At 32.1% G+C, this 14,797-nt stretch overlaps 2 protein-coding genes across 7 annotated transcripts; one reads left to right on the forward strand and one right to left on the reverse strand.

The window, feature by feature from the left end:
- The first annotated feature begins 736 nt into the window (after positions 1-736).
- LOC145958953 (uncharacterized) lies at positions 737-5,568 on the forward strand. 4 transcript variants are annotated; one of them, XM_083076710.1, is made up of 6 exons: positions 737-1,351; positions 2,593-2,711; positions 2,808-2,964; positions 3,537-3,696; positions 3,957-4,036; positions 4,482-5,568. In XM_083076710.1, the coding sequence occupies exons 1-4, from the start codon at positions 845-847 to the stop codon at positions 3,537-3,539; spliced, it is 786 nt and encodes a 261-aa protein (XP_082932836.1). In that variant the 5' UTR covers positions 737-844; the 3' UTR covers positions 3,540-3,696; positions 3,957-4,036; positions 4,482-5,568. The 4 variants fall into 4 exon arrangements, with proteins under 4 accessions (XP_082932836.1, XP_082932835.1, XP_082932837.1 ...); XM_083076709.1 differs by lacking the exon at positions 3,537-3,696; XM_083076711.1 differs by lacking the exons at positions 3,957-4,036; positions 4,482-5,568 and having other exon boundaries at positions 3,537-3,752.
- A 4,921-nt stretch (positions 5,569-10,489) lies between these two features.
- LOC109801226 (uncharacterized) lies at positions 10,490-12,648 on the reverse strand. 3 transcript variants are annotated; one of them, XM_083076714.1, is made up of 6 exons: positions 12,496-12,648; positions 12,267-12,387; positions 12,093-12,138; positions 11,622-11,945; positions 11,272-11,373; positions 10,490-11,184 (listed from the first exon to the last, which is right to left on the reverse strand). In XM_083076714.1, the coding sequence occupies exons 3-6, from the start codon at positions 12,114-12,116 to the stop codon at positions 10,642-10,644; spliced, it is 993 nt and encodes a 330-aa protein (XP_082932840.1). In that variant the 5' UTR covers positions 12,117-12,138; positions 12,267-12,387; positions 12,496-12,648; the 3' UTR covers positions 10,490-10,641. The 3 variants fall into 3 exon arrangements, with proteins under 3 accessions (XP_082932840.1, XP_082932839.1, XP_082932838.1); XM_083076713.1 differs by lacking the exon at positions 12,093-12,138 and having other exon boundaries at positions 10,490-11,006; positions 11,079-11,184; positions 12,267-12,645; XM_083076712.1 differs by lacking the exon at positions 12,093-12,138 and having other exon boundaries at positions 12,267-12,643.
- Positions 12,649-14,797: the final 2,149 nt, after the last annotated feature.

Here is a 14,797-nt window from a genome sequence, read left to right on the forward strand (position 1 = left end):
TATACTAAATTTAATATTAGAAAATTTATAAATATTTTAGTTATAATTTTTATTATCTTTTGATTTAATATTGGATTTTTTTTATTATGAAAGATATTTACCTAGATTTGAGTTATGATTGTTATAATCTTTTGATTTAATATTGGATTTTATTTATTATAAAACATAATAAATAAAATCTAAAATCTAGAGCAATTTCTTTGATACAATTATACAAATATATAATTAATTTTAATATATAATAAATTTAATATCAGAATATTTATTATAATTTTAGTTATGATTTATATAATATTTTGATTTAATATTAAATTTCTTTTGATTATAATATTTTAATATATTTTATTTAAAATATCAATTAACATATTTTATTATATTTTCATTTTTATTTATTATAAAATAATTAGAATATTTAATTTAGAATTATGAAAAAAATAACCACTATAAGATTTAATTTATTTAATTTCATTATTTATTATGATACTTTTTGGATAATATTTTATAGATATGTGGTTGATTTTGAGAATGATCATGTTTTGATATGTATTAAAGTGCTCTATGAATTCTTACGGGAAACCTATTTATGAGAAAGAGATAAAATAAGAATGTTTTGATCATGTTTACGGGAAACCTGTTTAATGATAACTAGAAAAAACATATTTTTATCACGTAAATTAAAAAATACTCGTAGTAATATATTTGAAAATGAATTTATTAATTTTTTTAAAAAGTTAAATTTATTAATATCATTAATATATAATAGACTTTTATTAGGATAGTCTAAAATTTGCTTATATTTTTTAGGGTTTTAAGTGAAGTAGGAATGGTCTAGGCTCCCCCTCGCATGCCCCCTTCTCCCTCCAAACCCCCTGGCCCCCAATCCATGCCGCAGGATCCCCAGAGCGGCGCTTGGGAGTACTTCTTCCCCTCCATCGAGAACATCGCTGGCCCCACCCTCAATGTCGCCGAAGAAGATGCCCTCCCCAAGGTTCAGGCCAAGGTCTTCCATGAAAAGCCCGCCAGGGTTGTTCACGAGGACCAGGTTATCACGCCTCAGAAGGATCTTCGTGTTCCTCAGCCTCAGCCTCAGCCTCAGCCTGAGCCTGAGCCCAAGCCCGAGCCTGAGCCCGAGCCTGTTCCTGTGCCTGAGGAAATGATGGAGACCCCGTTGCCCAAGGGCACCAAGATCAAGCAACAGACGTCGAGTTCTATGAAGCATTCCGTCAATCTGCAGCAGATATTTGCTGATCTCGATGATCATTTTCTCAAGGTTCCAAGAGTGCTCATGTTGTTTCCAAGTTGCTTGAGGCTACGCGCTTGCACTATCACTCCAATTTTGCGGATAATAGAGGTACTCTCCATACCTTTGTTGTTATATTAATCTGTTGTAGAGCAACTAAGTATTTTTGTTCTACCATTATAAATCTTTCAATATGTAGTTATATTCTGAGAAAGCAAATGATTAGTTAGTTGGAGTGCTTCTTAAATAAGTTTCTCTAGATCGAGAAGGTGAACCTCTATTTGCTTTTATATTGCTGCTTCTTGTGTGATTCTGAATGGTGAACCTGACTGTGGTTTAACGTTAGAGAAATCTAGGCAACAACATCCATATTACTGCTCTTGTTTGCTATAGTTGTTGATGTGCTTAATCAGATGGCCTCAGGTATTCAATTCATTGATGTTTTCAAAATTAAAATTATGTAGATGCATGCTTGCACAGTTGAAAACTCAACTGTTTAGCTTCACGTATAGTGCGCTAGCACTACATCCATGATCTCACTCTCTCACAGAGATAATGAAAGAGAAGACAATATGGTCGACTGGCTTAACCAATGAGTCTACAGCTGTTGTTGACATAATGAATCCTAATCAGTTCACACTCTGGTTAGTTGCTAATTAATTAAATTAAATCTCAAGTAGTAACTATGGTTTTTTTATTAGATGTTAAAAGAACCTTCCCATTTGTAGGGTCATTAACAAATTTTGGCTCTGATTGTACCCTTGATTTGTGTGCGTGTATCTTTGCTTTTGGTTCCCTGTCGTCATCAATTTTGGTGTTTGCTAATGTATTAATTTCTAAATCTGTGGCAGTGGTAAATATGCACGTAGTAGTAACAGATTTAGGTATCTGCATTATTGTTCTAATAATAATAAAAATAACCATTTGGAGTTTTTAATGTTTTGGGCTAGATTTTGCTATTAGCTAGTTGCCTAATTGAATATGAAACATAATATTCAAAAAACATATTTGTTTACTCGCAATGAATACTATATTAGTCCAACAGTTTTGTATGTTGGTGCTGGCTCAATGATTTATCTTTCATAGAGAAATTATATTTCATTAAATTATTTCTATATTAAAGAAAAGAGAATTGTGTGATAAGCGATAATAACTGATGGAATAGGAGAAAAAATATGATGTAACTCTTTTATGTATGATACTCCTCTTGAAAGTGACATTTGGATTTGGAATATCAAACGGCTAGCGCTTAACTATGAAGGCAGGGGAATTTAACTCTATTTGTTTTCATTTTCTACAATATAGTATTCAAATGCCTTTTCCTAAACTATTACTTATCAAACTTCCTGTAGGTGCCTATCATAATGCACAATGAGAGTGAACAAGCAAGGGAATGGAGTCAAGTTTTTAGTGAAGATACAAAAAAGCAATCGATTCCAGTCATAGCAGCTTGGCAATTGAATGAAAGAATGTAGTAATTTGTTTCCTACTTTCATCGTTTGTTATTACTGCTTCACAACCTTATGTACAACATATAATCTATAAGCTATACTTGTAATGATTTCAGGTACGGGGAACTACAGGGTCTCAATAAGCAAGAAACAGCAGACAGATATGGGAAAGAACAAGTACATGAGTGGCGAAGAAGTTATGACACACCTCCCCCAAATGGTGAAAGTTTGGAAATGTGTGCTGAAAGAGCAGTTGCCTATTTTAGAGACCAAGTAGGTGGTTTAGTCTTTTGTATCAAGGTTCCTTTTTATGAAAATTTAGAAAGACCATATAAGTTCTATCATTAAAAAAATTAATCGGTGTTATGTGTGTTAAAATTTGACATTATTGCATTTAATATAAAAGACTATTTTTTCTGGCACTGGATTAATATAAAAAAAATTAATTACTATAAAATGTTTAAGATAGTGCTTTATGTGCATTGAGTCTTTCTGGACCAATATGCATTATGTGTGTTGGAGTCACTGTTGAATTGCATTGAGTTATGTTCGCTCACTTATCACAAAAAAAATGTTACCTTTGAATTTGTTCACCAATAGTTGTATTTTGATACTTGGATGTTCATGACATAATTCAATATAATATAATCGACTTTCTTTTTTGTATTGGAAATGTTGCAATAATTATTTTATAATCAAAAGGAATGCATAGTCTCTTGGAATATGCTCCTGTTCTTTTCTGTAACAAGTAATTTGCTTTATTCTAAAGCTGCATCAATTTTACTGTTTTATAATTTGAAATGTTTTTTCAGAAGAATTTAATTTTGATTTGTTGTCAATTTAAGTAAAACAGGTGCCACTACATGTACACTGTTATTAGGATTGGGCTAGTTGTGAATAGCTTGGATAGTTTGTACGAGGTGCTACATCATTTTGGTTAAAATGGGCTACCACATGATATATGTATAAATCCCATTGCCACCAAGAAGGTGCTACGTCATTTTGGTAAATATGAGTTTTCATTTATAGTAAAAGCTTTTTAGTGTTTTTGAAATAGTCGGAGCTTAAGATATATATATATATATATATATATATATATATATATATATATATATATATATATATATATATATATATATATATATATATATATATATATATATATATATATATACTTTTTGTTGTATGATGGAATTTGGTATTATTTTTTCCCCAAGAAAAAGTAAATAATAACATCTGAAGGTGTTGTGACTTTGTTTACACAGAAAGTTCTTTAAGTGAAGATCACTATGGAGGAAGAGAAACCAACAGGACTCGTTCTACTGAACAACATATGGGTTCAGATGTAAGATTATTTCTCTTTACTTTTTATTTCCTTTCATTTTTAATGGTTTCATTAATTGCTTTAGAAACAACATTTAAAGTGTCATTATGCTATCCTAGGGAAATAATTTATTTGTGAAACAAAATCCAAACTTGTTTACCTGCCAAAAGGATTGGCAAGATGAGGGAAAGGAAGAATCTAAAGAACTTTTTCTTTAGATTATTGTGTTACTTTTAAGTGTCTGTTGCCTTTTGTTTTTCCTGAAATGATATGAAGAACATGGGAATACAATTTAGTTTTTATAGAAATTGTCAAAATTTGCTTTTATCAATCTGTGCTATTAATAAATGTTCAATATTTTCATTGCTGAAATTTCCTTTTTACATTTAGGAATTTTCATTAATAAAATTGTCATTAATTTTAAAGTTTGCTGCATATATCTAATTTTGATATATCAATTTTGAAGGTTCCTGCTTCTCCATCTGGATATGACAGGGAAGATCATAGGAGTGAGAGGAGGCATCGCAGGGATGATTCAAGAAGTGATAGTGGAAGAGTGCGTCAATGGAACTACTATGAGAGTAAAAAATCTTATTCAGAAAGGGATTCACATAGTAGGTATGACCGTGAACATAGTATAAGTGAATATGGTAGAAAGCGGGACAGATATGAAGGTTCCAGGAGAACACCTGGTATATAATTGTTAATTTTCTGTTTCTTGTAATTTTTATGGAATTAATCCAAGTATAGATGCTAGGGAATGTCATGGATTTATCTTTACTTGAAATACTATAAACCTTTTGCTATGTTTTTCCAATTATATAGAATTGACATTTAATATATTATTATATTAAAAATATAATTTTGCAATTAACCTCTACATTGGGAAAACTAGCTATTCTTATGATCCAGGAATTACCAATTTTTGTATATGCAGGCAGGTATAAATTTATAATTAAAAAAGAATTTAAAAATACTGGTATATTTTAGCGACCGAAATAGCAACCAAAATTATTTGTAGTTAATTCAAGTTATTAACTACTGAAATAGTGACCAAAATAATTGGTAGCTATTTCAAATTCTTAGCGACCGAAATAGCGACCGATTTTATTCGTATCTATTTCAGGTTTTTAGCGACCGAAATAGCGACTGATTTTATCCGTACCTATTTCAGTTTTTTTAGCGACCGAAATAGCGACCAATTTTATCCGTACCTATTTCAGTTTTTTAGCGACCGATTTAGCGACTGATTTATAAAATGTTTTTATTAAATAAATACAAAAATTAGTGACGGAAATTGCTACCAAAAAATTTGGTCGCAAAATTGGTCTCCAAAAGTTAGGAGACCAAAATTTTAGCGACGGATTTTTATTGGTTAGCGACTGATTTTTCGGTCGCTAAATTGCGACGAAAAAAATTTCGGTCGCAATTTGAAATAGCGACCAGGGTTTTAGCGACGAATTTTTTCGGTCACTATTTCGGTCGTTGAATGAAATAGCGACTGAATTTACCTAAATAGCGACCGATTTTGGTGGTAGCTAAAACTTGATTTTTTTGTAGTGGGTTATTAACCGCACCTGGGTTGGTCCTTGAGTCCCTTGATTGGATAAAAGCATTTTTAATTTTTGAATTGTGGTAATGCTTACCCGATTTCTTCCCACGTTTTACTATCATCCAAGGTCCATAAGATGCCTCAAAATCTGGAAAAGGCGTATTCTCCTGCGTGATTTTCGCATCTTCCTCAACTCGTGAGTGTTCCTCCCTGACCTATGCGGCTGGTGATGATTCGTTCTGTTCGCTAATGTCCACTTCCATAGCACTCAAAAATTGCTTTTTATTATCAGTAGAGTGAATTGAAACCTTGTCCACTGGAGCGATACATTGGTCTTGTTTATGCCCGTATTTTCCACATTTGAAACATATCGCATGTAACCCTTCATATTCTAGTTTGATGATGTGGCCCATGACGTTGATCATGGAGACAAGCTTTCTACTTAAGTTGATCTCCACACAGATCCTTGCGAATTTTCCTCTAGAATGAAGAGAGGTTAATTTGTCTATTTTTAACATTGACCCCAGTTTGTTTCCCACTCTCCACAGAAAACGATCATTATAGAGTTCAATGGGTAAGCCGGGAATTCTTATCCAAGCAGCGACCTTTCTTGTCTGGGTCGAGGAGGCAGTGAAGAAAGGTCTCCAACGTTGAACCAAAATATAATGATCAGCGATCATCTAGGGGCCTTCATACAGGGCATGTCTATAATCGTCCTCCGACGTGAATTGGACCAAGAAGAAGTCGTTTGGCATATCAATCATGTGCATTGATCCCGTCTTGATCCAGTCTCGGTTGATCTTGTTTTCTAAGGCCTTGAAGGATATGCGTTTACCTAAAACGTGAACGATTAGCGCGTTCTTCCATGGAGAGCACCACTCTTCGAACTCCTCTTGGGAGATGTTAATGGTCGGACACGGATCGTGCTCAAAAGCCTCATCCTCCGGTTGAACCTCGTCTTCAGCAAGCACCTCTTCAAAATCCTCCATCTCCTTCAGCAAGGCTTTATAGTAGGGTTGTCAAAATGGGCTTGGCCCGGCGAGCCAACCCGGCTCACCACGGGTTCGAGGCAGGTTGGGTTAAAAAAAATTTGAAAATTTTAATACGGGTCAAATTTGAACCCGGCTCACCACCAACCCGGCTCACCCGGGTTGAACCCGTGGTGAGCCGGGCTGGCCCACCAACCCGTGATTAATTATTTTTTTGAAAAAATACAATAATTATTGGGTCATGGTGCAGTCCAACATGAGACAATAATAATTTAATGTTAGATTGTGATATGTAATTTTTGTGATTTTGGATTGTATTTGAAGTTTAAGATAATTTTGGATTATATTTATCTATTTGAGATTATTTAGATTTGATTTGATTGTATTTAAAATTATCATTTAATGTTTGTGATGAATAATTCATTTAAGGATGTCTTAATTAAGAATCTCAAATTTTTAAAATAAGTTTAAATTTTTGGGCTTTAGTTGTATATTAAGAAAAAAAATGAAAAAAATTATTTTTTTTTAAGGTGAGCCAACCCGTTTAACCCACCAACCCGTGGTGGGCCGGGCCGGGCTCGATTTTTTTGAGCTCACTGATAAGTGAGCCGGGTTGGGTTGGCCCACCAAATGGCCAACCCGTGGTAGGCCGGGCCGGGCCGGGCCGGGTAGCTCGTTTTGAAAGCTCTACTTTATAGTCTGTGAAAAGTCTTCCCCCGTCAGTGGCCAGAACGCTTTCAGCGTATGATCGTTTTGGAGCATCACCTGTCGGCGAGGAAGCCGATTGGTCAATCATAGTTGAATCCACTATCACTTCTCCATTCTTGGTTTTCACTTTCTTGGTGCAGCGTTGAACCACGTCTTCTTCCTTGTCTTCCGAAACCCTAGCAGAGCTCATCTTTTCCAAGTGATAAACCTGCTTAATTTCAATAAACTACTTAGAAGTTATAGTTTCATAAATAAAATTTAATATTTTGAGAGGAACAATTCGTCACAAATATCACAAAATATTTTAAGCTATTTGTGACGGAATTTGTGACGACATACAAATGTTTACTAAAATTCCATTACAAAATTCATCACTGACTTATTTATTATAGTATTGTGACGCATTTTTTGTGACGGAATATTTATAGACGAACTTAATTTGTCACAAAATCCGTTACTAATTTTTTTTATTTAGTGACAAAATTTGTGACGAAGCGTCACTATTAGCGACGATATTATTTCCGTCACAAAATTCGTCACAAATATTAATTTTTCTAATAGTGGTAGAAGAGAATGTGTGTGAAAAGTACGATGAAGTAACATCAATGAAGTGTATTTTGAATTTTTGTCTAAAATGTATTTAAACCCTAAACCCTAAACTATATATATATATATTGTTTGTCACATGGAATTTTTTTAAACAAAAATTGATGATAGAAACTATTTTTAAAATGTTATAAAAGGTTAGAGATAAAACAACAATTTTTTTTACAAAGACTAAAAGTAAAAAAAATGATAAATTACATATATGAAAATTATATTTAAATCTAAAATATCTTTATTATAAATTACAAAAAGTAGTGCAACTGAAAAGTTATATATTAAAAGAGAGATATTTTAGAAATAATATCATTAAATGAGACACTTACTTATATTTAAGAAAAAATAGTATTTTTTTTCTTATAATAGAGAAGAAAAAGAATATATGTTTCATTAATTAGTTAATTAATTTATATTTTATAACATGATTGTTTTTCGTATTTTTAATATTATAATATGTTTACAAATTATTTTATACTTTTATTTATTTAATAATTTATGAAAATTTTATTTTACTACTAATAAAAACAATATTTTTATTTTATTGCTAATAAATTAATATTTAAAAAAAAATAATTAAATGGTGTCGCTATAGCCTATAGCGACTTCGTAGACAAAAATTAAGTTGTCGTGTGTCGCTACAGTCGATAGCGACTGTAGTTGGATCTCTACCGGCTGTAACGACTTTTATTACATGACTTTCATGGCTTCTAAAAAAAATAAATTACATGTGGCACTAATGTTGCTATTACCCATAGCGACACTATAGTAAGCAGTCATAAATGTATAAATAGTTTTAAAATAGTCTCATTTATGTAATTAGTTTAAAAAATAACCCTACAATGGTCAATCAGCCAATCTATCAGTGTTTTTCAATTGGTTAACTTCATCAATTTTCTCTCTCTCTCTCTAAAATACAAATTTAAATTTTATTATCTAATACGAGTGGAGTTGAAAAATTCTGTATTTCTATATTTACTTAAAAATATTTAAATATTATTAATACTTATTGAGTTAGTTGATGTTGAATTTAATATTTAAATTTTAAAGTTTTAACTTTAAATTTTAAATTTGTAAGAATAATTAATTTTTAATATTATTTTTTATTATTTAAAAATTTAAAAATAAAATAACCTAAAAATTATGTATATGAAAATAAAGAATATATAGGTATAAATTATTTCTTTATGTTTCACACATGAAGTGAAGTATTTTATTTTAAGTGGTTTGTTTGTATTGTCTGTAACAATCTCAAGTCATCAGCAGCATTCAGCAAAAGTAATTATCTTCTTAATGCAACTATTTTCTCAAATCTATAAAGAAAAAATAATTAAACTAAAATTTGTTAAAAACAATTATACGTGATATCCAAAAATAAAATGAAATGAAATAAAATAAAATAAAATAAAAGAAAACTTTGATTTTATTTTTCTTATCAGAAATTAAAACGACTAGACAACAATAAATTCAAAATTAAAACATCGTATATATTATATTATTAACATTAAAAATATTTGACTGAAAATTTTTAATTTAATTTTCATAGAACAAGTGAACGCAACAGGAATCTCGGGTCATATAAAAAATAAAAGGCTAAAACCCTATTTTGGTCCCTTATAATCTTTTTTTGTTTCAATGTAGTCCCACCTTTATTTTTTGTCTCAATTTGGTCCCAAACTAATTAATTGATTTCAATTTAGTCCTAAATTAATTAATTGGTTTCAATGTGAGACTTCCGTCCAAATTATTTAAACGGAGTTAACTTTTGGGCACGTGGATGCCACGTAGATGCACACTACAAGAAAATTACATATTAGCGAGGGACTATTCCCTCGCTATTTCCTCTCTAATCTCTCGCTAATCAGTTTTGCGACGGAATAGTGATGAAATTGCGAGAGACCATTCCCTGGCTAAATACAGGTAGCTAATTAGCGAGGGATTTAATCCTTCTCCAATCCCTCGCAAAATCTGTCGCCAATCCCTCGCTAAGGTCCTCGCTAATTATATTAAGGATGCTTACTATTTGCTCGCTAATTTGCGATCAAGCTTCCCCGCTATTCCCTCGCTAAGGGGTCGCAAAATATCCCTCTCTAATTTGGAGCTAATCCCTCGCTAATGTTCCCTCACAAACCCCTCTCCATTCCCTTGCTACATTTCTTAGCTAAGGCCTTGCAATTCCCTCGCTGAATATCCCTCGCAGACCCTTCTCTATTCCCTCGCAATATTTCCCTAGCAATTCTCTCGTCATTCCCTCGCAATACTTCCCTAGCAATTATCTCGCTATTCCCTCGCAATATTTCCCTAGCAATTGTCTCGCTATTCCTTCGCTATATTTTCCTAGCTATTTGCTCTTTTTTCTCTCACTATTTTGTCTTTCACATGATATGCCTCGCTATTTCCTAGCAGATCCCTTACTGTTATGTTTTGGTTATCATCGCTAATCCCTCACTATTTTGTCGCAATTTTATTTTTAGTATTCATATATTCATCTTTACCTGCATTTTTCATACTATAACTAGCATAATTGTTTTGTTTTGATATCAAGATTGTAGTACCTGTATTTTGCATATCAAATATATTATTGTGTCATCAACTTGCATCAAATAAAATAAAAATACTAAAGGCTAACTAAAACAATTCTGAATTACCAACATAATAAAAATATTCAGTACCAACTAACATAATAAAAATACTCAATACCAACTAATATAATAAAACTCTTCAAGTGAGTTAACAATGCTAATGTAAATATAAAAAAAAACTAGAATTCAACATTTTCATTCTTGATTCTTCCCAAGTTTTTTGACTGATGATGGTGATGGCATCTTTAAGGCAGGTAATATCTCTTTCCTCAAAAATTGCATTTGTGCCTGCATTTGTTCCTGCATTTGTTGTTGCAAAAGTGCTTGCATTTCTGCTTGTGCCTTCATTTGTGCCTGCATTTGTGCTTGCATTTCAGCTTGTGCCTTCAATTGTGCCTGCATATATTGTGCTTGTGCCTCCATCTGTGCTTGTAGTTGTGTCTGCAATTGCATTTGGGATTGTGTTTGTAGATTCAATTGTGACCGCATCTGTTCTTGCATTTGAGACATTTGTGTAGCTAATGTAGTGATGTCTTCTCTAACAGGTGTGGTAGAGGGACCTACAACAGTTGAAGATGAACCATGCATAGTAATGCTAAGATCTAAGCTATGACCCATGCCGTGGATTCTACCTTTCTTATTTTCACCAGAAATTTGTGTCCAAACATCAGTGTCAACTATAGGATGCTTTGATGCGTCTTCCCCATACTTTTCAGCCATAGCATTTTCATATGATTCCTACAAAAAAAATGTATCAAGGTATATATAGTAATAGATGATAAACAATGTTTAATTTTTACATTAAAAATATATACACACTCTTACAATGAAATTTTTGGCTTTGTTAGAGACATATTCACCATCTTTTCTTTTATGAACTTCGTTGTACAATTCACCATAAGAAATAGGACGTTTATGCTCTGTTTCCTGTGAAATAATATGCAATTTAAGATAAATACATAAATACATTTAATTAATAAACCACAATCAATAAAAACATAATAGTATAAAGTTACAATATTTATGATACAAAAGAAATTTTTATCAAGTATAATTAGCCAAGCATATTACAAAGAACCAAAAGCCATTTATCATACAATTGTAACATATTATGACAGAGCTTAACATAAAAATGAATTGTCAATATTAATAGAAAAAGTATTGACTATGAATACCATTTTTCTTAAGTGTCGTCCAAAGCTTCTTGACCCTCCAGTGTGCACCATAGCATAGGGTTTGGACGCCCTATTATTTTTACCCGCAATAGATTTCCTTTTCCACTCTTGTGTTGCCCATATATCTACTAATCCGTCCCACATCTCAGTCCTTATACCTCTTGGCCCATGACCCTTTAAGTCTTCAATATTATCTGAATTTTCCCTTTGTTTTGCCTTTGTCCTTGCCTTAGATAGATAGTCAGGATATCGATCCATGCATGTCAAATCCCAAACCTTCCTTGCCATACTACGATCGTAATCTGATGCAAAACGATGCTTGTTCTACAACAATGTGAATTAAGTAAATTAATTGATATATACATATATATACACATATACATACACACATGTAATATAATGTATAATATAAATACCAAATTACTAGATAATTACAAGCAAAGTTAATTACAATAATCATTGAAACTCTACCTTCTCAATGTAGGAGCGAACCATGTTCTCAATGTCTTTCACAATACTATTTGGGAAAAAAAAGTTAGTATCTCAAACGCTACTGAGCATTGTTGCTGACAGATCCAAGTCTTACATGGAAGATTAATAAGCACGAAACACAAGACAATAAACAAAAATAAAACTCAAACGCACCATTAGGCGAGTATTTAGTACTTCCGAAAAAAGAAGAATCGCAGGAAATGAGTTAAGGAGAAACTCAAACGCACATTGACGGAGAGCAAACCCTAGGCAAGCACGGTAGTGGCGGACGAAACTCAAAGGTGGAGACATTCACGATTAGTATTTAGTAGAAGAAGCAAAGAAACAAGATTGTAGAAATGAAAGTAAGGAAATAAATCTTAAACAGCAAATACAATGCTACCTGAAAGTGTGGAGAAAGAGAAACACAGAGTCATAGAAGAAATGTTTGAAAAAGGGAGAAGAAGAATTTGAAGAACGCAAGGTTTTTGGTTTAGAGGAGAAAATGCAAAAGCGAGAAAGTGAAACAGAGAGAAAGGAAAATAAATGCCTCAGGTAGTGTCGTTTTGTTAATCATATGGATGGACTCGGGAACTTGCGTTGGACGGTTGCGATTGGTTCTGACGGAGAAATCAACACCGTCCGTTCTCTCGCTCTGTGGAGACAGAGACGTGAAATTAAATATCTTGTCGCTGTTAACAGGTGCTATGAATTATGGGTCTGACCCCGTTCCATTTTCGAATTTCGAAATCTCCTATTTACCTTTATGTGTTTGTGACCCAAACTGTTATGTAACGTAAATTGTGGACATTGACACTGTTTGTAGTGCAGATGATTATGAATGAATTTTAAAACAAAACAAAATGGTACATTAGTCAACAAGTTCGTGATTGGATTCGCACAAATACAAATTTAGTGTGAATGGTTAGGTTTATTAAGCTTTTTATGATTTTTTTTAATTGAAACTATTGATGATTGGAAATGGGTTTTAACTCTATAATGTTAAAGAAATGAATCGGGTCTTTGAAGTTTTGCACAACCTTACTTAAAATATTGTGATTTAAAAATAATTTAGAATATTTAAAAAGTGAACAATTTTGTTTAATGAGAGTAGAAATAGGTAATAAATAAAAAATTAGGTGTGAAAGACAGATTATTAGGGAACAAATTTTTATTTTTGTAAAATTGGAGAGAAATACACTTTAACCGCATTTGTGGACAAAAGTAATTGATTATGGTGTTTCTTAATCAATTGTCTTATGTCAAAAAGTAAAAATAATCATTTGTTTGTATTTTTTTCATTTCTTTTTTAAACATAACTTTTTCATGTGAATTCACTTTAAAAAAAAGTGAAACAGCGAGAGAAAGTAAACAGCGAGAGAAAGTATGGATGGACTCGGGAACAACAAAGGGATGGATGGCTTTTTGTCCACTATCACCAACAATTGGCCTTTTGGACTCAATAAAATCACGAGAATTCGAACCCATTTTTTTTTTCATTTTCAATTCCTTAAATAATATAAAAAGAATTTTTTTTTTAAGAAATTCTTGTTGCCGTACTTAATTAATTTTAAAATACTAACTTATTACAATTAAATTCCATGGGTTTTATCCTGTGGTCACGACTCACCACTTCAGTAACTAGTGGTTCAGTGGAAGACTAATCGTCATAAGACGTAAGCTTTGGAACAAGTTTTTAAAACAAGATTTAAATTAATAAAAATGTTAATAATTCACTTTTAAATATAATATTTATTATTAACAAAATTTTAGTATAATTTAAAAAATAATGTAAATCTTCTTCTTTATATCATAATTTATTAAATATTAGATAATATTTAATAATTTTTAAAATTAATATTAGATAATATTTAATAATTCTAAAAATATTTTTAAATATTCAATAATTAAAAAATATTAGATAATATTAATTAATTTGCAAGGCTTTTGTTCTCTAAATTTGCGAGGGATTAGAGACAATATTTTTCCCTCACTAATTTGCGAAGGATTTGCGAGGGATTTGCGAGGAATATACTTATAACTCATTAGCAAGGGATTTGCGAGGAGATAAAGGTTGGTCGCAAAATGTTCCTATTTAGCGAGGGATATAAATCCAAGCTATTTCGTCGTTAAATTCCCTCGCTAATCCGCAAAATTCTTGTAGTAATTTGCGAGGGATTAGCGAAAAAAAATTTTCCTCCCTAATTTGCGAGGAATTTGCGAGGGATATACTTATAATTCATTAGCGAGGAATTTCGACAAGAAAACTCCCTCGCAAGATGAAATTTTTTTTTTTTTTATTTTGGCTCATAATTTGGAGAGGGATTTGCAAGGCATTTGCGAGGGTCTAAGTTTCTCGCTAAAGAAGCACTAACTTTAGCGAAGGATTTGCGAGGAGACAAAGGTTGGTCGCAAAATAGCGAGGGAATTTAGCTAGGGATATAAATCCAAGCTATTTGCTCGCTAATTAGCGAGGGATTAGAGAGGAATTATATCCCTCGCTAAATTCCCTCGCTAATCCGCAAAATTCTTGTAGTGGCATACATGGATGCCACGTGGCAGATGACAATTTTTTTGAAAACACATGGACCTAGAACGGTCCGTTTTGAAACCAGAACGGGCCGTTCTGGTTGCCCTCTTCGTGTGTTAATTTTGCAACTGAAACAGGTCGTTCCAGATGAAAAAATTAACACACTACCAGTTTA

The sequence above is a fragment of the Cajanus cajan genome, chromosome 6 (assembly GCF_000230855.2).
Source record: "Cajanus cajan strain Asha chromosome 6, NIPB_CcT2T_4, whole genome shotgun sequence".
Lineage (NCBI taxonomy): Eukaryota > Viridiplantae > Streptophyta > Magnoliopsida > Fabales > Fabaceae > Cajanus > Cajanus cajan.